At 42.6% G+C, this 25,130-nt stretch overlaps 1 protein-coding gene across 1 annotated transcript in view; it reads right to left on the bottom strand.

Moving 5' to 3' along the window:
• CLNK (cytokine dependent hematopoietic cell linker) overlaps positions 1 to 25,130 on the bottom strand; it is a 209,291-nt gene that overhangs the window by 46,713 nt on the left and 137,448 nt on the right. The window contains exons 9-12 of the mRNA XM_070372699.1: positions 12,426 to 12,451; positions 12,193 to 12,212; positions 10,158 to 10,268; positions 1,639 to 1,666 (exon numbers count right to left, since the gene is read on the bottom strand). Coding sequence (XP_070228800.1) covers positions 1,639 to 1,666; positions 10,158 to 10,268; positions 12,193 to 12,212; positions 12,426 to 12,451 — 185 coding nt within the window. The remainder of the gene's footprint in view (positions 1 to 1,638; positions 1,667 to 10,157; positions 10,269 to 12,192; positions 12,213 to 12,425; positions 12,452 to 25,130) is intronic.

Raw genomic sequence — 25,130 nt, forward strand, 5'->3', positions numbered from 1 at the left:
GCAACAGTTAGAACTGGACATGGAACAACAGACTGGTTCCAAATAGGAAAAGGAGTTCGTCAAGGCTGTATATTGTCACCCTGTTTATTTAACTTATATGCAGAGTACATCATGAGAAATGCTGGACTGGAAGAAACTCAAGCTGGGATCAAGATTGCCGGGAGAAATATCAGTAACCTCAGATATGCAGATGACACCACCCTTATGGCAAAAAGTGAAGAGGAACTAAAAAGCCTCTTGATGAAAGTGAAAGTGGAGAGTGAAAAAGTTGGCTTAAAGCTCAACATTCAGAAAATGAAGATCATGGCATCCGGTCCCATCACTTCATGGGAAATAGATGGGAAACAGTGTCAGACTTTATTTTTCTGGGCTCCAAAATCACTGCAGATGGTGACTGCAGCCATGAAATTAAAAGACGCTTACTCCTTGGAAGGAAAGTTATGACCAACCTAGACAGCATATTCAAAAGCAGAGACATTACTTTGCCAACAAAGGTTCGTCTAGTCAAGGCTATGGTTTTTCGTGTGGTCATGTATGGATGTGAGAGTTGGACTGTGAAGAAGGCTGAGTGCCAAAGAATTGATGCTTTTGAACTGTGGTGTTGGAGAAGACTCTTGAGAGTCCCTTGGACTGCAAGGAGATCCAACCAGTCCATTCTGAAGGAGATCAGCCCTGGGAGTTCTTTGGAAGGAATGATACTAAAGCTGAAACTCCAGTACTTTGGCCACCTCATGCGAAGAGTTGACTCATTGGAAAAGACTCTGATGCTGGGAGGGATTGGGGGCAGGAGGGGAAGGGGACGACAGAGGATGAAATGACTGGATGGCATCACTGACTTGATGGACATGAGTCTCAGTGAACTCCGGGAGTTGGTGTTGGACAGGGAGGCCTGGCGTGCTGCGATTCATGGGGTCACAAAGAGTCGGACACGACTGAGTGACTGATCTGATCTGATAATTGTGTAAAACAGACAGCTACTGCGAAGTTGTTATATAGCTCAGGAAGCTCCCCTGGTGCTCTGTGACCACCTAGAGGGTGGGATTGGATCTGGGTAGGCAGCGAAGCTCAAGAGGGAGGGGATATATGTATATTCACAGCTAGTTTCCATTGTTTACATTGAAGAAACCCGTACAACATTGTAAAGCAATTCAATTCAGTTCAGTCACTCAGTCATGTCTGGGTCTTTGTGACCCCATGGACTGCAGCCTCCAATCAAAAACAATTTAAAAAAATAGGCTATTAATACATATTGAGCATAGCTGTTATGATAATTAAGCATCTTGCCCATCACAGACAGTTAATGCAAAAAATTCCCTTTTTTGTTTCCTAGGACAGAATTCGGAGAAGGCAATGGCACCCCACTCCAGTACTCTTGCTTGGAAAATCCCAGGGATGGAGGAGCCTGGTAGGCTGCAGTCCACGAGGTCGCTAAGAGTTGGACACGACTGAGCGACTTCCCTTTCTCTTTTCACTTTCATGCATTGGAGAAGGAAATGGCAACCCACTCCAGTGTTCTTGCCTGGAGAATCCCAGGGACAGGGGAGCCTGGTGGGCTTCCGTCTATGGGGTCTCACAGAGTCGGACACGACTGAAGCGACTTAGCAGCAGCAGCAGTAGCAGGACAGAATTGCTACTTACCTCACTTAAATTCTTTAAGCTTATCTGTCTGCAAGGGAAAGAAATATGATGTTACATAAAATACAGTTCATAATGATCAAAATAAAATCATTCTGAGCCCTTAAAGGTCTTTGATTACATTTTCATTGCCAAATTAATAGCCCATAGTCCAGTGTGATATTTATCACTGTTCTATAAAATTAAAGCCAGGTTATTTTTCTCATAATTTTCTAAGCAAAAGAAGTTACGAGCCAATATAAAAGGTGGTGACAGAAAGGACATGAATAAACTTGCCTCTCATTTTAGAAGAATTTAAATAACATCATCATTTCTACTGACATTTGGTTTTCCATGTCAAATTTCATTAGCACAGAAGGACCTGCTATTATTACCTTGATTTTAAAACTCCCCCCCCTTTTTTTTTTTAAACTTTGAGGCAGTATAAAGAATTTTAGGTGTGAAGCTGTGGTACAGCAGGACCCAGGAAGGCCTGTGTGAGAAAAAGGATGCTGATGATGAGAGGAGATCTGAGACAAGAAAGAACATGAAACTGAATGATCAAGAATTCGACAGGGACTTTGATAAAGTGGACTTTGGACCATCGGATGGTCTCAGAAGAAACTCCAAACCTTTCATTTATATTAATAGTTGAGTTCATTAGCCTCTCTAAACCTCATTTTTTCTCATCTGAAAGTGGCCACAAGGATACTTATCCTAGAGGCTTATTGTGAAAATTGTTGTTATTGTTTAGTCGCTCAGCTGTGTCCAACTCTTTGCCACCCCATGGAGTACAGCGCACCAGGCTCCTCTCTCTGTGGGATTTCCCAGGGAAGAATACTGGAGTGGGTAGCCATTTCCTTCTCCAGGGGATCTTCCCAACCCCAGGGTGGAACCCAGGTCACCTGCATCTGCAGGCAGATTCTTCACCAGTGAGCCACCTGGGAAGCCTCATTGTGAGCATTGCTGGAGATAAAAAGGAAAATGTTGGGCATCCAGTGGGCACTATTGTGAGAATGTGGGCAAAGCCAGAAGCTGCGGCTATGAAGGGAGATGGGGTGATATGTACCTCTGTCTACCTCTGTTTGTGAGAAGACTGGAACAGAAGAGACATTGAGAGATGAAGGCTGCGACACCAATCCCAGTTTAAGGCTGTGGTACAGGTGGTACAGGTCTATCTGTATCAGCAAAGACGGTGCCAGCAGCATACGGCACTCAGAAGCTATACCCTGGTCTTAGATCTCCAAGCAAGAAGTGAGTATGCCGAGGTCCCGTGTTTTTTTAACCTGTTTCATCAGCCCATCTGAGATAATGCATCCGTACCCTGCCTCTCCCTCTTAGCAGGGCAAGTGGAAGATAAAGAGATATGAATAGAAGTAATAAAGTAGAACAGACACCCAAAGTATTAATTTGTTTGGGGTTAAAATGAGGCCAATCTCGGTGTTTTTAACGTTTAAGAAACTCTGGCATCTTAGAAATGCGGACAGATTGGCCATGTGGCTTCAATTTAAAATGGGTAATTGCTTTTAGACTTGTGATTTTAAGTTAATAAGAGTCAAGCTATGTTCAACTTCTTTTCTAAACCATTCCAACTGTTTAAGAGAACTTGAATTTTTCTATAATTATACATTCACTTTATTAGATTTATAAAAATGAAATGTTAAAAGTTTGGCTTGTTAGGGTTTAAACCTGCCCTGTCAGCATTTGAAGTACTTAAAAAATCAATTACATGAAGCGAATAAAGACGTTTCAAAAATTTAAGGATATTTAACTGAGTTCCTCAAGGTCTTATGTTTTAACCTATGTAATGTGACAGGCAGAAGGATTGTCTTTCTGTTTAGATAAAAGCATTCCATTTGTAAATGGAGCAATATATTTATAGATGGAGAAGGAAATAGTAACCCACTCCAGTATTCTTGCCTGGAAAATCCCATGGACAGGGGAGGCTGGCGGGCTTCAGTCCATGGGGTCGCAAAGAGCTGGATACGACTGAAGCAACATAGTGTAGCACATATTTATAGATGGAAATTTAAGACTTCGGGAAAATTGGCCTTTGAAACTGGTAACTTTCAAAACCTGGATTTTTAAGTGAGAATCCACTTAGGAAGTAAGATGTCCTCTCTCGGAGCAACAAATGTCCTTGGGCATTGAAATGCCTGTGGTGACAAGACCCCCACGAGTTGGTTGCCCCCCTCACATGTGAAATGAAGGTATTGGGCTTTCAGGGGGTCCTTTCAATGAGATTTATGAAGACAGAGAGACCCACAAAGTGACAGAATGGAGGAGTGAGGGTGCGTACTCTGGCCTCCCCCTCTAGCCCCAACCTGCCTCTCTGAGAGCATCTTTCCACTCATAAACTGTCCCATGATTGGCTGCTGGAGATGGTCAATAAATAAAACGTGGTCCTTGACTGCACAATAAAAGTTTTGCACACTCTTTCCTGTGCATAACTGGTGCTCATTGTGTATTTGAGGATAACACTATTTTTAATGTAAAAATAGCCCTTCCTGAACCTCTCTTAGTTTCTGGCTTAGTTTCAAATGAATTGGATTTGAGTCTTTGCTCTGTTATCCTCGAGCTCCATCACACTCAATAAGTAAAGTTTCCTCTTTGAAGCTTCATTTTCCCATCTGTGAAACGGGTAAATGCCGACAGAAATGAAAAGGGTTGGTTAAGGTTCTCATGAAATAATACATGTGAAAGCCATTTGGAGAAGAAGAACACCTTACAAGACACTTTTAACACTTTTAACAGTCACACCCTCCTTAACTTAAACTTTTCATTCTGACATAATTGTAGTTCTCCCACAGTGGTAGGAAATCATACAGAAACATCCCATGTGCCCGTAACTCAGTTTTCCTCAAAGGCAATATCTATAATGATAGATTATATCATTATACCTATCATTATATATCTATATTGTAAAACTATAACAATAATAAAGTTCAGACTTTAAAATAGTTTCCATTCATGAATGTGAATTTGCGTACCTTCTTTATAATCCATACTTTCTCTCTCTTTACGGTTTCTCAACATGTATAAGGATTTTTTTCCATCTCCCAAATCATCAGAACATACATACTAAGATGGCCTGAGCTGATATGGTGTCAGCAAGGTTGAAGAGGGAAAACCATAGTTAGGCAAATGAGTGCGTTGTTGATAAAAATATCACACACTTCCATTGTATATATGTACTACAACTTCTTTATCCATTCATCTGTCATTATACAGAGTGAAGAAAGTCAGAAGAGACTTATGAGAGTCGCATATTAAAGCATGTATATGGAATCTAGAAAAACAGTACTGATGAACCTATTCGCAGGGCAGGAATAGAGACACAGACATAGAGATCAAACTTGTGGATACAGAGATGGAAGGAGAGGGTGGGACGAATTGAGAGAGTAGCATTGAAACATAAGCATTACCTTGTGTAAAATAGATAGCTCATGGGAAGTTGCTGTGTTCAACACAGGGTGCTCAACCCAGGGCTCTGTGACAAATCTAGAGGGGTGGGGTGGAATAGAGGGTGGGAGGGAGGTTTAAGAAGGAAGGGACATAGATTCATGTTGTCCCTGGTGGCTCAGACAGTAAAGAATCTGCCTGCAATGTGGGAGACCCGGGTTTGATCCCTAGTTGGGAAGATCCTCTGGAGGAAGAAACGGCAACTCCAGTATTCTTGCCTGAAGAATCCCATGGACAGAGGAGCCGGGTGGGCTACAGCCCATGGAGTTGCAAAGAGTCGGACACAAGTGAGTGACGAACACAGTCACACTCACATGGCAGAAACCAACACAACATTGCAAAGCAATTATCTTCTAATTAAAAGTAAAATTTTTTTTTTTTTATTCTTCCAATTTTATTTTATTTTTAAACTTTACATAATTGTATTAGTTTTGCCAAATATCAAAATGAATCCGCCACAGGTATACATGTGTTCCCCATCCCGAACCCTCCTCCCTCCTCCCTCCCCATACCATCCCTCTGGGCCGTCCCAGTGCACCAGCCCCAAGCATCCAGCATCATGCATCGAACCTGGACTGGCAACTCGTTTCCTACATGATATTTTACATGTTTCATTGCCATTCTCCCAAATCTTCCCACCCTCTCCCTCTCCCACAGAGTCCATAAGACTGTTCTATACATCAGTGTCTCTTTTGCTGTCTCTCATAATCGGGTTATTATTTACCATCTTTCTAAATTCCATATATGTGCGTTAGTATACTGTATTTATGTTTTTCCTTCTGGCTTACTTCACTCTGTATAATAGGCTCCAGTTTCAATTAGAACTGATTCAAATGTATTCTTTTTAATGGCTGAGTAATACTCCATTGTGTATATGTACCACAGCTTTCTTATCCATTCATCTGCTGATGGACATCTAGGTTGCTTCCATGTCTTGGCTATTATAAACAGTGCTGCGATGAACATTGGGGTACACGTGTCTCTTTCCCTTCTGGTTTCCTCAGTGTGTATGCCCAGCAGTGGGGTTGCTGGATCATAAGGCAGTTCTATTTCCAGTTTTTTAAGGAATCTCCACACTGTTCTCCATAGTGGCTGTACTAGTTTGCATTCCCACCAACAGTGTAAGAGGGTTCCCTTTTCTCCACACCCTCTCCAGCATTTATTATTTGTAGACTTTTGGATCGCAGCCATTCTGACTGGTGTGAAATGGTACCTCATAGTGGTTTTGATTTGCATTTCTCTGATAATGAGTGATGTTGAGCATCTTTTCATGTGTTTGTTAGCCATCTGTAAATTTTTTTTAAAATAGCACACACTTTATGTAAATTATATTTTGGCTGAACCCTGCACCTTGGGCCACTGAGTTGGCTGAAGCTTAAAGGAAATTTCAGAGCTCAGTCTGCAGTTCTGTGTCCTTATCAGAAAACTGCGGATTGAAGCATTGCTTTTTGCAGAATGCTGAGGACTCCAAAGTGGCCCATGAGTAGCTAGAGCTGCAGCAGGCAATGATTATGTTCCTGACTTCTCAGGCTGATTTTTATTTGGTGCATGTATCATGGCATTCAAATTACAATGGATACAGAGTGGGAAAGTTTTCTTTTTTTCATCTTTCTAATTATATCAAGGAGAGAGTTTACACGCAGTGGTTAGTATATCTTAAAAGTGTTTGTTGCTCAGTCGTGTCTGACTCTTTGCAGCCCCATGGACTGTAGCCTGCCAGACTCCTCTGTCCATGGGATTCTCCAGGTAAGAATACTGGAGTTGGTTGCCATGCCCTCCTCCAGGGGATCTTACTGACCCAGGGATTGAACCCAGGTCTCCTGTGTTGCAGGCAGATTCTTTACCATCTGAGCCACCAGGAAAGCCCATATATCTTGAACATCACTCTAACTTTATTTTTCTTCCCCTTTAACAGAAAAAAACCTCCTCCAGACTGAAAGTTTTGCTCAGAAACTGTTTTGTGGTTACTTATGGTAGTGCTATGTTTCCCTTTTAAATATATCTATTTAAATAAATTAAAAAAAGAGCTGAGCAAAAACTATGAAGCACATGGGTATTGTAAAAATCATAATGATGACCCACAAGTGGTTGAGAATGTCTAACCAACATTCTCCAAACATCAGTGTTCTCTCCTGGCTTCGGGCTGTCAATGAGTGCTCTAAATGGCATTTTCCTGAACTGAAGGGCTCTAATTCAGCAATTGTTTTGCAAAGCCAAGTTTATTGTTGTTGTTGTTCAGTGTCCAACTCTTTGCGACCCCACGGACTACAATATGCCCAGCAGAGAAGGGCAGAGCAAGCAGAGACCAAGGGGGGCTGAAACACAGACTCGGGGACCACCCCACCACCTGGGGTGAGCAAGGCCAACTGGAAGGGCTGCAGCTGTTGGCTGCCTTCACTGGGCAGTTGATCCCCAGATGTAAACACAGTCGCTCCAGAGGGTGATTCAGCCCACGGGACCCAGGGAGCAGCTGTCAGGAAGGCAGAGAGCCCGAGCTGGCCAAAGACACTCAGATCTCCAGCCTTCCTTCTGTTTTCAGATAAAGTTTCCAACCTCACAACAGCCTCACGTGGTCTTTCCCACGTGGTCATTAGCAATGGCCATCTGATGACATAGCTGGGCACAGCTATAAATAAATGCAAAGCTCTCTTCCTAAAGCAAAGGTCTTGGTCATTTCTTTTGCAAATATTTCCCTCATTCTGTGGGTTGTCTTTTCATTTTGTTTACGGTTTCCTTTGCTGTGCAAAAGCTTTTAAGTTTAATTAGGTCCCATTTGTTTATTTTTGTTTTTATTTTCATTACTTTCAGTTCAGTTCAGTTCAGTCGCTCAGTCGTGTCCGACTCTTTGCGACCAATCTCCAAAACATACAAACAACTCATGCAGCTCAATAACAACAACAAAAAAATCCAAAGAGTGAGCAGAAGATCTAAAGAGACATTTCTCCAAAGAAGACATATGGATGGCCAAAAAGCATGTGAAAAGATACTCAACGTCACTAATTATTAGAGAAATGCAAATTAAAAGTACAAGGTATCACCCCACACCAGTCAGAATGGCTGTAATCAAAAAATCTACAAACAATAAATGCTGCAGTGGGGGTGGAGAAAAGGGAACCCTTCTATATCGTTGGTGGGAATGTAAATTGGTACAACCACTATGGAGCCTGGAGGTTCCTTAAAAATCTAAAAATAGATCCAGCAATACAACTCCTGGACATAAACGCAAAGAAAACCATAATTCAAAAATATACAAGTACCCCGATATTTATTGTAGCACTATTTACAATAGCCAAAACATGGAAGCAACCTAAATGCCCATCAACAGAAGAATGTATAAAGATGTACATATATACAGTGGGATATTACTCAGCCATTAAAAGGAATGAAATAATGCCATTTGCAGCATTATTAACATGGATGGACCTAGAGACTGTCATTCTGAGTGAAGTAAATCACTCAGAGAAGGACAAATATCATATGATATCATTTATATGTGGAATCTAAAAAGATGGTACAGATGAACTTATTTACAAAACAGAAATAGAGCCACAGATGTAGAACACAATTTTATGATTACCAGAGAGGAAAGAGGCGGAAGAATAAACTGGGAGACTGGGATTGACATATACACACTGCTATATACAAAACAGTTCACTAACGAGGATCTACTCTATAGTACAGGGACCTCTACTCAGTGACTCTGTAATGATCCATATGGAAAAGAATCCAAAAAAAGAGTGCATATATGTGTATGAATGACCGATTCACTTTGCTGTACACCTGAAAGCAACATATTATAAATCAATTATACTCCAATAAAAAGAAAAGAAAAGAAGTAAGACAAAGCTCTCTTAGTTCTGGTGGCATTCCCAATGTCTTGCAATGGACTTTGCATATTTTGCCCCCCCCCCCCGCCCCGCACCAACAGTCATTTACCAACCCTATAACTTTAACAAGACACCTAACTTCTCTGAATCTTAGTCACATTTTGTGCCCTGTGGGTAGGGAGCCCTTTTTCCAGGCATCTATTATGTACCTCTACTGGGGTGGGTACTTTGGCCTTTTCAAGCCTTAGAAAACCAAACTTTATTGGGCTGTGGGCATGTATGCTCAGTTGCTTCAGTCATGTCTGACTCTTTGCGACCCCATGGACTGTGGCCCACCAAGCTCCTCTGTCCACAGGATTCTCCAGGCAAGAATACTGGAGTGGGTTGCCATGCCGTCCTCCAGGGGATCTTCCTGACCCAGGGATTGAACCTGAGTCTCTTGCGTCTCCTGCATTGGCAGGTGGATTCTTTACCACTAGTGCTGCTTGGGAAGCCCCAAAATAGGGTTGCTGCTGCTAAGTCACTTCAGTTGTGTCCGACTCTGTGTGACCCCATAGACATCAGCCCACCAGGCTCTCCTGCCCCTGGGATTCTTCAGGCAAGAACACTGGAGTGGGTTGCCATTTCCTTCTCCAATGCATGAAAGTGAAAAAGTGAAAGTGAAGTTGCTCAGTAGTGTCCGACTCTTAGCAACCCCAAGGACTGCAGCCTACCAGGCTCCTCCGCCCATGGGATTTTCCAGGCAAGAGTACTGGAGTAGGGTGCCATTGCCTTCTCCACAAAATAGGGTTATGGCTGTCTAATTCCGTTAGGTACAGATAGGAGATGCTGTTTAAGTGATTGTTCTTTCTTCTTTCCTATGCTGTGACAGATGTTACCCTAGAACTTGACAAAAGTTACCTCCTCACCACAATTCTACCTCATGAGGATGGTTAATTTCTTCTTATAAATATGCAGGATTCAGAGATATTTAAGAGCTTCCTGAAATTTTGCAGCCAGAAGTGGCTCAACTGGGATCCAAACCCCATCCTGCTGGGTCCCCAAAACCTGTTCTTTGCAATGTAAGGAAGAAGGACATAAAAAGAAAGTGTATTTTCCATGAAGGAGTCAAACTACAGGCTTCTGAGATGCTTTCTCTAAAGGTGGGGGTGGCTCTCCCTACCAGGCTGGGGAATCTACTTCAAGAGGTGGCCATCCTTCCCCCCCACCCCCATACCTTGGTCACCTCATTGTCAGCAACAGCAAGCCTCTCACCTGGCCCCTTTCTGCGCTTCGGGGAAGGTGTGCCTCTGGGGGAATGGTGGCCTGCTGCTCGGCGGCTCCGGGGGGAGGGGCTGGTACTTCTTTGGAGGCTTGACCGGCGGCCTGTGTGAAGAGTCAGAGTGACATGGAAGCAACCTAGATGTCAATCGGCAGATGAATGGATAAGAAAGCTGTGGTATGTGTACATGATGGAATATTACTCACTCATTAAAAAGAATGCATTTGAATCAGTTCTAATGAGGTGGATGAAACTGGAGGCTATTATACAGAGTGAAGTAACTCAGAAAGAAAAAACACCAATATAGTAATGCATTTATATGGAATTCGGAAAGATGGTAACAATCACCCTATATGCGAGATAGCAAAAGAGACATAGATGTAAAGAACAGACTTTTGGACTCTGTGGGAGAAAGCGAGGGTGGGATGATTTGAGAGAATAGCATTGAAACATGTATATTACCATATGTGAAATAGACTGCCAGTTCAGGTTTGATGCATGAGACAGGGTGCTCAGAGCTGGTGCACTGGGATGACCCTGAGGGATGGGATGGGGAGGGAGGTGGGAGGGGATTCAAGATGGGGAACACATGTACACCCATGGCTGATTCATGTGAATGTATGGCAAAACCACTACAATATTGTAAAGTAATTAGCCTCCAATTAAAATAAATAAATTAATTAAAAAAAAAAGAAGAGTCAGAGTGAGGAGCTGAGAAGTTTTGCCATACAGATGGCTCCTCAGACCCAGAATTCAGACAGCCCTGCCTTCTGTGTCCCCCGATTTGGGTTGGAAACGGCAGTTTGGGGGATGGCTTACTACTTTACAGGGAGCTTCAAAAGTCAGAATACTCATTATTCTAACGAGTCTTAGTCTCTCTCCCTGCAGCTTGCCCTTCGGTCTGGTTCTGTTTTTTTTCCAGAGTGTGATGTAATTTGCTACAGGGTTTCACAGGTCTATGCCAGCTGTTGACATTTTAGGCTGCCTGGGGGGTGAAACTGTGATTGCAGGCTTTCATTTGCCCCAGATTGGAAGACCTGAGCTTTTGAATTTCTCCAACGAAATGGGACAATGTTCCATAGCCAATCGCTCACCAGTTTATTCCCCTAGGCCCTCAGTCATTCACAGAGTAGGTCAGGCCCTGTTGGTGGTGCTGGGGATGCAGAGGGAGAAAAAGACACAGACCTTGGCTCAAAAAGCTGCCCTCTGGGAGGGCAAAGAGAGGAGCGGTGAGAAGGTGGCCCACCATGGTAGGAAGTGCTGTGATGGAGGTCCTCATGGGCCCAAGTAGGACAACAGAGTGGCCAACTCAGGGCCTGAGAAATCAAATCTGTTGGTTTCTCCATCCCCCGTCGTGTGTGTGTGTGTGTGTGTGTGTGTGTGTGTGTGTGTATATATATATATATATATGCATACTTAGTCACTCAGTTTTGTCTGAATCTTTGTGACTCCACGGACTGAAGTTCACCAGGCTCCTCTGTCCAATGGATTCTCCAGGCAAGAATCCTGGAGTGGGTTGCCATGCCCTTCTCCAGGGGATCTTCCCAACCCAAGGGTCTCACCCAGGTCTTTTGCGTTGCAGGAAGATTCTTTACCATCTGAACCACCAGGGAAGCCCTACATATACATATTAACATGTATATAAAATACATGTACTTATGTATAAAGACATAAGTACTTATATAAATATATACTTATATATTATTGGTCCCTTGAAGGCATTTCCCAGTGCCAGGACTCTGGTAGACTTCTGTACTTAGAGGAGGGAGAGACTTCTATACTAAATGAAGGGAAAGAAACAGGAAGCAGGGAAGCAAGGCGTTCATTAAAGATGGATGCATGAAGGGATATTGACTATATGACTGTGAATGAATGAATGATTAAATGGATGAACGAGGCTTGTTTACTCTTGTTCATTGACCAACTCTTTAGTTTTTCAGTGTCAGATGTCTGTGTTTCTCTTTTCAAATTCTGGAACTAATCATGTAAGTATATTGTGAAACAAAATTCTCTTTTTCAGTGTCTTACCGAGGAGGTGGTAAAGGAGTCTGAAAAAGGAAAGAGAACCAGAAATTACAGTTATTCTTTGAGCAGAGCTAATGGTTAACAATTTTTTTTTTTGGTTTAGAGACAAACAACAAAGCCCAACCAAACTTCTAGGGTATATCTTTCAAGTGCCATCTAAGCCTTCTCATTGTCCATATTCCTATGGTTCTAAAATAAAGAGTGGGTAACAAATGCATTTTAATGTTTTTTCTTACCTTGTTTCCCTTTGTGGGTTTGTCTCCTAAAACATAAGAAGAAACAGGAGTGAGTTTATGGCAAATGTCATTAAGTTATCTTTACATACGTTTAAATGGAAATCATCCCCATTTGAATAATTCTGGTGCAATACCAATGAACATTTGTTGCCATCTTATGAAATACCCAACACCATGCTAAGTACTTTCGGTATGTGATCTCATTTAATCCTCGCTTTTGCTCTGGATGAAGAAACTGGAGCATGGGGAAGTTAAGTACCTCACCTCCAATCCCCCAGTTAGTAAATGGTAGAATGAAGATCTCATCGCATATGGTGTGACCCCTGAGGTCCTCTCTTAACCATTAGCTGTTGATTGATATCCTTTTATATATGTAGTCATCTTATTCAAGTTCTTGCCTCCCACTTTCATCAGGCATTTCTAAGAAGAGAAAAACTGCATCACAGAACATTTCAGATGAAAGGGTTTTCTAAGATCCCGGAGTCCAATTACTTTATTTGATGAAAGACAAAACTAGGGAGGACAATTGCCCAAGACCATCTGACCCTAGAAAAAGCCTGAATGGGGCCTGGAAAGGATTCTCCTGATGTCAATGTAGTTTTAGGGGCTCCCCCAATGGCTCAGTGGTAAAGAATACACCTGCAATGCAGGAAACCCAGGTTCCATCCTTGGGTTGCGAAGATCCCCTGGAGGAAGAGATGGCAATGTCCTGGAGGATCCCATGGACAGAGGAGCCTGATAGGTTACAGTCCGTGGGGTCTCAAAGAGTCAAACGACTGAACCATCTCATTCTTAAGTAGTTTTATTTCCACAGTGCAATTCAACTCAGACAATTATTGAGCTGCTACTCTGAGCTAAGCCCAGGGCCAAGCTCTGGAGTTAAAGACAAATGCAACACAATCCTTCCCCTCAAGGTGTTTCCAGTTGTGTTTACAGGCCAAGTTCTAGCTTCTGGGGACACAATGGGGAAGATGAGAGACACTGTCCCTGCTGCCGTAGCGCTTACACCTAAAGGGTAGTCGTGCACTACCTTTCCTGGAGAAAACACTTCAGGAAGAGAAGGGTGTGGCATTGAAGGGACACGTGGGAGATGAGTTGGTCTGGGGTGTCAGGGAGAGCTCTTTGAGTAAGCAATGTTCACTTATCTGTAAAAATGGATGTGACCTGATAAATGCTGTTTTATAGGGGGTGAGAGGAGTCAGTGAGATGACTGCATCTTATCATGGCTGTTGTTCAGTAGCTCAGTCGTGTCTGACTCTCTGGGACCCCATGGACTGCAGCAGGCCAGGCTTCCCTGTCCTTCGTCATCCCCCGGAGCTTGCTCAAACTCATGTCCATTGAGTCAGTGATGCCATCCTGCCACTTTGTCCTCTGTCATCCCCTTCTCCTCCTGCTTTCAATCCTTCCCAGCATCAGGGTCTTTTCCAATGACTCGGCTCTTTGCATCAGGTGGCCAAAGTATTGGAGCTTCAGCATCAGTCCTTCCAATGAATATTCAGTGTTGATTTCCTTTCAGATTGACTGATTGGATCTCCTTGCAGTCCAAGGGACTCTCAAGAGTCTTCTCCAACACCACAGTTCAAAAGCATCAATTCTTCGGCATTCAGCCTTCTTTATGGTCCAACTCTCACATCCTTACATGACTACTGGAAAAACCATAGCTTTGACTATATTGACCTTTGTTGGTAATGTCTCTGCTTTTTAATATGCTGTCTAGGTTGGTCATAGCTTTTCTTTCAAGGAGCAAACATCTTTTAATTTCATGGTTGCAGTCACCATCTTCAGTGGTTTTGGAGCCCAAGAAAATAAAGTCTGTCACTGTTTCCAATGATTCCCCATCTATTTGCCATGAATCAAGTATCTTATCATAGGAGACTTAAAACTCAACTGAGCACTGCCTGAGTCTCCTTTCCTTATTTGTGAGATGACACAATTGGAATAAATCATTGTTTTAAAACTTTGCTGTGAAGAGTCCCCTTGGGTCCCCCTGGAGACACCTAAGGAAACTGTAAGGCTGAGAGGCTGGGTTTCTAGCTCATCATCCCTTGTCACTGTGGAGACTCCATCTCTGTGTACTTCCCATTGGATCTCCTTTAAGATTTCTTTGGGGAAAATGTCTAGCTGGTCAAAAAGAACACAACGCAACACACACTAGTCTGGATGATTTTAAAGGTTCTTCTAGGCCTAACTAACTGAGGGAAGGAGGAGTAGACTGAGATAAGTGCCTTCTTCAGTCCAGCTCTTCTGAGAGGGCTCCATACCTCTCCAGAGAAGCCAGATAATGGATTTTATTTCACAGGCAAGAGATCTACTGGTCTGACATTACAATGGATTCCCCTTCCCAATAAAACTCAAAGACACCAAAAAAAACAAAAACAAAAACAAAAAACCCAAATAACAGAAAAACTACCTCATTGGACAAAATTACCATTCTCCTTCTTTTTTTTTTTTTTTTTAAATGCATTTTAGATAATATAGACTTCTCTGCATGAATTCAAACACTAATGGGAGACAAAATTTGCAGATGTTCCTAAACTGTAAAAATACAAAAATATGACCTAGGTTTTATTTCAACAACAGCGATAATCTAGTTAATGTTAAGTCGTTGACTATTTTGATGCAATTATTAAAAAAATTAGGCCACAGGGTGCTTCCTTAAGGCACTAAATCAGAAAGCAGGAAACTAATTTGCCCTCATTTTATTGTGTATTGGTTTCAACAGCAGAGCTCCCTGAGAAACTATCTTATATCAGCTTATGCTGATGACTTTCCCTGTGAAGCTAAATGTCAGGTGTTCTAGACACCTTTTTCATACCTACTACTGTATCTATTCGGAGAAGACAATGGCAGCCCACTCCAGTACTCTTGCCTGGCAAATCTCATGGACGGGGGAGCCTGGTGGGCTGCAGTCCATGGGGTTGCTAGGAGTCAGACTTTCACTTTTCACTTTCATGCATTGGAGAAGGAAATGGCAACCCACTCCAGTGTTCTTGCCTGGAGAATCCCAGGGACGGGGGAGCCTGGTGGGCTGCCATCTATGGGGTCGCACAGAGTCGGACACGACTGAAGCGACTTAGCAGCAGCAGCAGCAGCACTGTATCTATTGGGGATCAATTCAATTCACTGAAAACAAAGTTCAATAAAAAGACAGTATCTGGAATTCAGTAGGAACATTCCATTTATTGCTTCAGAGATATGTATCTCATTTGATTCAGTGATTGTGAATTTAGAAAAGGACATCCATCTTGCTTTTATTCATTCGCTTGTTCTTGAGCCCCTAGTGTATGCCAGGCATGGATTCATTTTTAATAGATTTATTGATGTAGGTGTTGGGGAATACAATACCAGAAAAAAAAGTTTCTATTGTCATGTAAACTCACATTCCAGTAGCAGGAGATAGAAAACAAACAAAGGTATATGATAGCCTGTGGTGATAAACACTGCAAAGAAAAGTGAAGGTCTGGTGTGTGAGAGACGGGTGGTGGGGCTACTGTTTTTCATACAGATGCCAGAAGACCTCTGTGCAGGGGGATGACAACAGAAGCTTGAAGAAAGTGAAGGCACACAGCATGTGAAAACCTGAGCAAGCGTCCCTGACAGAGGCAGCAGCAAGTACAAAGGCCCTGGGGTGGGATGAGAACCAAGGGGTTCTACTCTCTGGGCTTCCCTGGTGGCTCAGACGGTAAAGAATCTGCTGGTAGTGTGGGAGACCTGGGTTCAATCCCTGGGTCAGGAAGATCCCCTGGAGGAGGTCATGGCAACCCACTCCAGTATTCTTGCCTGGAGAATCCCCATGGACAGAGGAGCCTGGCAGGCTATAGTACATGGGGTGTCAAAGAGCTGGGCATGACTGAGTGACTAAGCACAACCCACAACACTCTCCAGGCAGCGGTGGTGGAGGTGAGAACGTGCACGGGGTCACATGGGGTCATTTAGGCTGTGACGAGAACTTTGCCTTAACCATGGTGCGTCTTTTCTGTATGGGCTTCCCCTGGTGGCCCAATGGTAAAGAATCCCCATGCAGTGCAGGAGATGCAGGAGACTCGAGTTTGGTTCCTGGGTCAGGAAGGTCCCCTGGAGTAGGAAATGGCAACCCACTCCAGTATTCTTGTCTGGAAAATTCCATGGACAGAGGAGCCTGGTGGGCTACAGTTCATAGGGTTCCAAAGAGTCAGACACAACTGAGCACACACACACTGCATACATGCACCTTTTCTGTTCCCTGTCTCTAAGTTGTGTACCCCCATTATAATGCAAGTTTTCCCTGGCATCAGTATCCTCCTCATTTAAAATACATGTGTATGCAGAGCTACTGCTGCTGCTGCTGCTGCTAAGTTGCTTCAGTCGTGTCTGACGCTGTGCAACCCCATAGATGGCAGCCCACCAGGCTCCCCAGTCCCTGGGATTCTCCAGGCAAGAACACTGAACTGGTTTGCCATTTCCTTCTCCAATGCATGAAAGTGAAAAGTGAAAGTGAAGTCTCTCAGTCATGTCTGACTCTTAGTGACCCCGTGGACTGCAGCCTACCAGGCTCCTCCACCCACGGGATTTTCCAGGCAAGAGTACTGAACTGGGGTGTCATTGCCTTCTCCAAGAGCTACTGCATGGTATAGTAATTCCTCTCCTGGGTGTATATTCTGGGCTTCCCAGGTGTCACTAATGGTCAAGAGCCTGCCTGCCAGTGCAGGAGCCGTAAGAGACCTGAGATCGATCCCTGGGTTGGGAAGATCCCCTAGAGAAGGAAGTGGTTACCCACTCCAGTATTCTTGCCTGGAGAATCCCCTGGACAGAGAAGCCTGGCAGGCTACAGTCCCTGGGGTTGCAAAGAGTTGGACATGATATACTAAAGAGAAAGCCAAACATACACGCATACCAAAACTTGTACATGAATTTTCAGAACAGTACTATCATAAAAGTCAAAAGGTAAAATTCATCCAAATGTTTATTAACTGATGAAAGAGTAAAAATATGGTGAAAGGATAAACAAATGTATCTATACTAAGGACTATGATTTAGCAATAAAAAGGAATAAAGTACATGTTACATGCTACAACATGCTACATGTTACAACATAGATGATATTCTAAAACATGCTCAATGAAGGAAGCTAAAAGACTATGTATTGCATGATTTCATTTATATTTTAAAAATCTAGGATGGGCAAATCCATAGAGACAGGAAGTATATTAGTGGTTTCTTGGGAAAGGGGAAGGTTTGGGGAGCAACTTCTAATGAACAGGCTTTTGTTGGGGGGAGATACATTTTTCAAAACTTAGATTGTGGCCATTTGTTGCAGAATTCTGTGAACATACTAAAGTCATTGAATTGCATACTTTATCCTTTAAAATTTTTAATTTTTTTATTCTTTTGGCATGCTAGTTCTTAGTTCCCCCACCAGGGATCGAACCCATGCCCCCTGGAGCGGAAGCTCAGAACTTTAACCATTGGACCACCAGTGAAGGCCATCTGCTTTTAAAGAGTCAGCCTCTCTCTCTCTTTAAAAAAAAATATTTCTTATATTTATTTGGCTGTGCCAGGTCTTAGCTGTGGCATGCGGGATCTTCAGTCTTTGTTGTGATATGTGGATATTTGAGTTCAGTTCCTGACCAGGAATTGACCCTGGACTCTGCATGGAGAGCGTGGAGTGTTAGCCCCTGGACCACCAGGGAAATCCCTGAACTGTGTACTTTAAATTAGTGAATTTTATAGTACCTGAACTGTATCTCAATAAAGACATTTACAAAATTCAAAAAATAAAAAAGAATAAAAATGGTGTGTATGATATCATATGCAACAGTGGAAATCCTGAGGGCTTCAGCTATATCAAATATGTTTAATAGCAATAATTTATGCCATGGGTTTCTCTTATTTGTTGCTTAGATATCTGAAATGTTACAAATTAATAGGTATAAATGAACTTCAGGGACTCCACAAATGAGAAAATGATATCAAAAAGGTGAAATAACTCATCAGAATGTCATATAGCTTTGATAATAATTCAGGTAAAATGCAGGCATCTTTTTTAGGGGGGCATAGGACTTGTTTAAGAAGTAATAACAACTCAAGTATACACTGGAAGAGGATGAGATTTGGAGCTGGACTTCTTGAGTTTGCATTTTGATTGTGCTACTTACTATTGGTAGGGTCATAGCAGGTGCTCAAAAAATACTTATGACATAAATGGATTGAGAAACAGTTGCAATTTTTATTCTGGAAAAGTGAAACTTGGTTACTCATACTTCATGGGAACTCACGTGTGGAATAAATGAGTTAATGCATTTCAAGTAATGACTTTTATTGCATACCCACTGTTAGGAAATTATTTCATAATGGAAAATTACAGAGAAAACGGCAATCTACTTTCCTGATGAGGTACACAAATAACTCAAGTGCTACGAACAGTTCCCTGTTGCATCAGAAGACCCAAACAGGTGTTCTTTGGGGTCTTTTCCCATCTTGAAATTCAATCAAGCAGTTTTCTGTAGGAGGAGGCTGGCGTGCTCGCCATCTGGTGGCTACATGTGTAATTAGCAACATCTGCTCGACTGTCATTTTCCTCCTGAGTTTGTGACAAGATAAAACTCACTTCCGCTGCAAAATGTGTTGCTTCTCGGGAGACCATATAGTGAGCTGAACACAGCATGGAGGTAGAATCTACTGGACCTGGTGTGATTATCACCATAATTTATTAGAGTGGAATCATGAAGTTGTCTGTGAAGTTAAATTAAAGCCTCTGGGAGAAGACATTACTTTGCCTACAAAGGTCCATATAGTCAAAGCTATGATTTTTCCAGTAGTTATGTACGGATGTGAGAGCTGGACAAAAAAGGCTGAGTGCTGAAGAACTGATAGCTTCGAACTTGGTGCTGAAGAAGACTCTTGAGAGTCCCTTGAACTGCAAGGAGATCAAACCAGTATATTCACTGGAAGGACTGATGCTGAAACTGAAGCTCCAATACTTTGGCCACCTGATGTGAAAAGCTGACTCATTGGAAAAGACCCTGATGCTGGGAAAGATTGAAGGCAGGAGAAGGGAACAATAGAGGATGAGATGGTTGGACGGCATCATTGACTCGATAGACATGAGTTTGAGCAAGCTTTTGGGGATGCTGAAGGACAGGGAAGCCTGGTGAAGGACAGGGAAGCCTGGCGTGCAACAGTCCATGGGGTTGCAAAGAGTCAGACCTGACTGAGCGACTGAACAACAACCGGGAGAAGAAGAAAGTATTGTGAGACTTGTTTGTCCGTTTTGGGGCAGGGGTGGTGTGCCTGGTGCCTGTTTATAAGAGCTGGTTGTTAAATTTTCAGGATTCTGCAATTCAGGTGTTAAACATAGCCATTATTAAAAAAAATAATTGTGTAAATATACACTGAAGTTATGAAAAAGGTAGCATATGCTCGAAACTCATGACTTCCTGATTATTCTACCACATCTGTCTATGCTGTTGAAGTTCTTTACCTCTGTCATGTCTATGGTGGAAACCAGTAAAATATGGCATGTCTTCCCATCTTCCTGCTCATTGGTCCTGAAATCTGCCATAGCGGAAGTATTTGCACCATAGAAACTGATGGAAGCTACAAATTAAGGTTTGCTCTATTGTTTGGTATTCTCATCTGTGATTTAAATGGTTGGACAAGAAGATAGACATTCGAGAATTTGTTTCTTGATGGAAGGGACGATGACGCAGATGAGATCTTTGAAATCACACAAGTTGGGTTCTAATCTCACCCCTCCCCCCCATCACTGACTGAGTAATCTTGGGCAAATTATTTAAACGTTCTGGGCTTGTTTTCATGTCCATAAAGCACAGATCATGAAGTGTAGTTCCTTGAATGGTTAGGAGTAAATAAAATACACTTGTTTTCAATTAGCTCCTAGTCAGTTTGTGTTAAATATATGCAATACTATTTGTTTATGAAATACGGTTATGACAATCAACACTTTTGGAAACAAAGCATCGGTGTAATATTACGTAATTAAAACATAGACTCTGGAAAAAATTGGACAAAACCTGGCCTCTTTGCGGTATTTATGATGTCGAAGAGTTTTATAATATTAATATATGAAAGTGAACCACTGGAATTTCATGCCCTGATGATTAATTATAGAAGCATCTAAAGAAGAAATGATCCAAATGATCATAAGGCCTATTCTGAGAAACCTTTTTGAGTTTTTTGAGAAAGTCTGTGGAAACTTTCAGAAATTAATTTCAGCAGTAAATTGCTGAAACCACTCTTGGGGTTGAGTGGAGAGGGATTAAGTTAGGCAAAGTCTGGGATGTGGGAGGGACCTGCTGACTTTAACAGCTCCTCAAGTAATGTTGGAAAGTGCAATTTCTTAGGAACATCTATGTCAACAGCTGCACCTTGGGGCTTAGTAACAGGTGTGGGATAGAAGTCTCTTTCTAAACAATCCCAGGAGACATCTTTTTGGCTGAACTCAGTGTCTCAGGGAGTGGAGGCAAGGTGGGTAGGCAGGGTGAAGGGCAGGACCAAGGCTTCAGAGGCAATGGGGTGGGTGAGCAGTGGAGTGGGTGGATTTGCATGTATGAACCATACCCATGGATGCACAAAATGCTAGAGGCCATTGTGTTCTACTGTATTTCTACAGATGGGATATTAAGGGCTAGTGTGTGTGTATGTGTGCACGTTCAATCACCTGATCGTGTCCTACTCTTCACGACCCCATGGACAGTAGCCTGCCAGGCTCCTCTGTCTTTGGAATTTTCTAGGCAAGAATACTGGAGTGGGTTGCCATTTCCTACTCCAGGGGATCTTCCCAACCCAGGGATCGAACATGCATCTCTTGTGTCTCCTGCATTGGCAGGGGGATTCTTTACCACTGTGCCACCTGGGAAACCCCAGGAAAATCATTTGCCTAGATTTATAACTGAGCAGGACCTTATGGGACTTTCCACCATATCCTCTGCTTTAGCTCCTCTCTGAAGGCCCTGGAGAGCAGTATTTGATGCATGTTTCTTGAGTTGTTTTACCGATGCTAAAACCCCCGCCAAAGAGAAGATGTTAACTACTTGATGACCATGAGCACAACCGCAGGCTTCCTCAGGACTGATGATGTCCTCCCTCACCTGGCTTTTGAAAATGCTTTGCCAAAACCCTTCGGGGCGCTCAGGGTTTTTTAGATCGTGAGCCACCCAGCTCCTTTCATGGCCCTGCAATAAACCTTCCTCCGCTCCAAACGCCACCATTTCGGTTTGTGTGGCCTCATGTGCGTTGGGCACATGAGCTTGCACTAACAAGTTCACATCACAAGCAGAGATGGTTCCAGAAGCAGTTGGGTTTCTTGGCTTGCCCCTTGCAGGCCCCCACCTACTGGGAACTCGTGGCTAAGTGTCACAGGCTGATCTCTTGGTGGTCCTGTGACCCCCGACAATGCTTATCTGATACACTTTTATTAACATGGGCTAATTTTTAGAGTTACCGTAGGGTTTACCACGCATCTACTATGTGCTCTGCATGGTGCTATATGTTTGCTGCAGGGAAAACAATGTGCAGAAAAGTTTGATCTTTAAGGTTAAGGAATTTATTTTTATATTCATCAGTAACAGATTTACCGTGTATGCTCAGCACCAAACTAGATCAAGCATGGTTTCAGCCTACACAGAGAGCCAGAGAGATATTCCAGGGCAGGGAGAAGGTCAAGAATAAGTGAGGGAGGAAAGACTTGTGGAAGTCATTAGTTCGGTCCAGTGTCCCTTTATCGAGGGTCCATCACGTGTCAACACCTGTGCTAGAGGATTTGTGTCAGTTAGTACCTTACGAGAGACAGGGATCTGATGATTTAGGAGCATTTCCTCCCTTTCAGAGAGGAAACTTCGAGAGCTTAAGTTCTTTGTAGATATTTGTGAAGTCGTAAAACTGGCATTTGAACCCAGGAGTCCTTGTCCCCAGATCCAACCTGCAGGCAACCACATTTTGGCTTAATATTTAACCTTCCCTGAGGTCACTGTCTCCCACCTCAGCTCTATGTGCCCTGCTTTGGGAATCAGCCCTAGGACTCACAGTTCTCCTGTTGTGGCACAATTAAGGATTGTATCGAGTTCCCACAGTGGAGACCTGACCAGGTGGGTCCTTGTGGTCTAAGGTCTTCTGTACCCTGGCACAAAGTGATTTTGAATAAAGTGCACTTCTACCCTGGTAGTTATCACATGGTGTTATAACTGCCTTGTTTTTAACTCTTCTATTTGTGGCTTCTTTATTGCTCTCTATTGAAATGTGTGTTTGTTACATGAGCGGTTATCTAACACTTTTCTTTGTCTCTGTGTGACGGTGAGACAAAGTATTGTCCTGTAGTTCAACATCTATAACATTACAACATGTATAACATTAGCTTTGAACTGATCTTGTATCAATGTGTCTATCACTTTTTTTTTCTTCCTTCCTTCCTTTTTTTTTTTTGCTTTGAGCCTGAACAGGAATATGATTTCTATCACTTTTGAGCTCCTGTTTGTGTCTGAAATAAACTTAAATCTAAAATGGTGGTAGGAGGATAATCTTAAATTTATTTAAGGTTTCTAGGTCTGTGGGCTAAAGCTTGTGTTTTTTGTTAAGGATATAATCTATAGGAAGGCAAATTCCATCCTTTTTGTGATGTTTTGTGTCGCCGTGTTCTGCCCCTAGAGGACAGTATCATCCATCAATTCCTGTCTTTTGTGCTAAAACCTTGTATGCTGCTGCTGCTGCTGCTAAGTCGCTTCAGTCGTGTCCGACTCTGTGCGACACTACGGACAGCAACCCACCAGGCTCCCCTGCCCACAGGATTCTCCAGGCAAGAATACTGGAGTGGGTTGCCATTTTCTTCTCTGAAAACCTTGCCAAATTTGTGCTAAGTGCTGTACTGAGTTACTTCAGCTGTGTCCAACCCTGCTCATCCCTGTGGACTGTAGCCTTTCAGGCTCCTCCAGGCTCCATGGGATTCTCCAGGCAAGAATACTGGAGTTTGGTGAGTGAGAAATCATTTAGGGAGTTTGCAGAAAAAATTTTAGATACTAGCAAATATAGTAAAACCCTGGAAACATTGCCATATTCACAAAAGACTGGGCTCTGGTCTAGGATGGGACTGCTTGCTCTGTGACCTTATGTGAGCCCCTTCTCTTGCCAAGCCTCTTGGCATAAGATGAGGGGGTAGATTCGGATTAACTCAAAACTCTTTGGCATCTAAATTTGACAAAAAGCAAACTGGTAGAAAGGTCTTTTGATGGCATTATATGGAATTCTATTGTACTTTAACCAAGCTCATGTTTCTGGATATACAGGTTCAGCCACCTGTGTGTAATTCCCTCTTTCTTTTCATGGATAGTTTATCGTATTTTGTTATAAATTCATTCTTATATATGACATGCTTTTCACCTCTAAGGAAATTGGTTTAGAGTTTGTGCTTGGTTCACATGGAAGGCAAAGAAACTCATTTTAGCCTCCTTTCTGCTTAGCGTTAAGAAGCTAAGCCACTTAGAGTTGATCCGTGTTATTGTGCAGCAGAAACCAACACAACATTGTAAAGCAATTATCCTCCAATTTAAAAAAAGAAAAAAAGAGAGAGAAGCTAAACCACACCACTTTTCAATATTACAGCTATCCTCATTTAAAAAGAGAGAGTTTCTTCTGCCTCTATAGCTAATGCTAATTAATGGTTCATCACAACTCCCTGAGAAGGGAATGGTTACCACTCCAGTATTTGTGGCTGGAAAAATCCAGGGGCAGAGGAGCTTGGTGGGGTGCAGTCCATGGGGTCGCGAAGGGTCAAACATGACTAAGCAACTAACACTTTCACAACCAACTTACACTATATGACTACTTTGCCCCCAAATAAACTTTTATCCATTTTTAGGAGTGAATAAAAGAAGCCAAGCTTCAGGGCAGATAAGTTCTTGAAATCTGACAGTTTCCAGATAATGTCAGAATATGATTTCAAGAAAAATAATATGAAATGTACATTAACATAAATCTATAACTGCTCAACTTGATGAAAAATATCACCATAAAACTCTGCCATGACTGAACCACCCAATATGTTTTTCTCGATGACATTTTGTGAGAATGAATAAATTATCTGAGAATGTGTTTGCATCAAACATACAGAATTTTGTAATAAACACATAAATCATTCAAGCATTTTCCAGAAAGATGCCTGATCCAAAAAATGAGGATATTCATATTACTTTTCTCCCTTCCAGCTTCTTTCTCAGTACAGTCCCTTAGAGCTCTGGATAGTAATATAAAACCATCAATTATAGAAGTGTAGGAAGAGAAGACACAAAGAAAATTACTCTCATTGAAGAAGATTTCCATGCAACTTACAAGCTGAACTTCTGTGAGCTTTGTTTTCACTGAGGTCCCCTCTGCAGTTTACACTGGGGTCTACTTTTGAAAAGGGGCTTCCCAGGTGGTCCTAGTTGTACAGAGCCCGCCTTCCAGTGCAGGAGATGTAAGAGGCATGGATTCAACCCCCGGGTTGGGAAGATCCCCTGGAGGAGGGCATGGCAACTCACTCCTGGAGAATCCCATGGACAGAGGAGTCTGGTGGGCTACAGCCCATGGGGTCGTAAAGAGTCAAATATGACTGAAGTGACTTAGCATGCATGCACTAGTTTTACAAAAACAGCTATATTTTTCAGCCATGGTACCCGGATACCAGTCATCATCCCCTATAAAACTGGCAGGACAAACTTAACTCTGAAAGATGTG

Source organism: Bos mutus, chromosome 6, assembly GCF_027580195.1.
Source record: "Bos mutus isolate GX-2022 chromosome 6, NWIPB_WYAK_1.1, whole genome shotgun sequence".
Classification (NCBI taxonomy): domain Eukaryota; kingdom Metazoa; phylum Chordata; class Mammalia; order Artiodactyla; family Bovidae; genus Bos; species Bos mutus.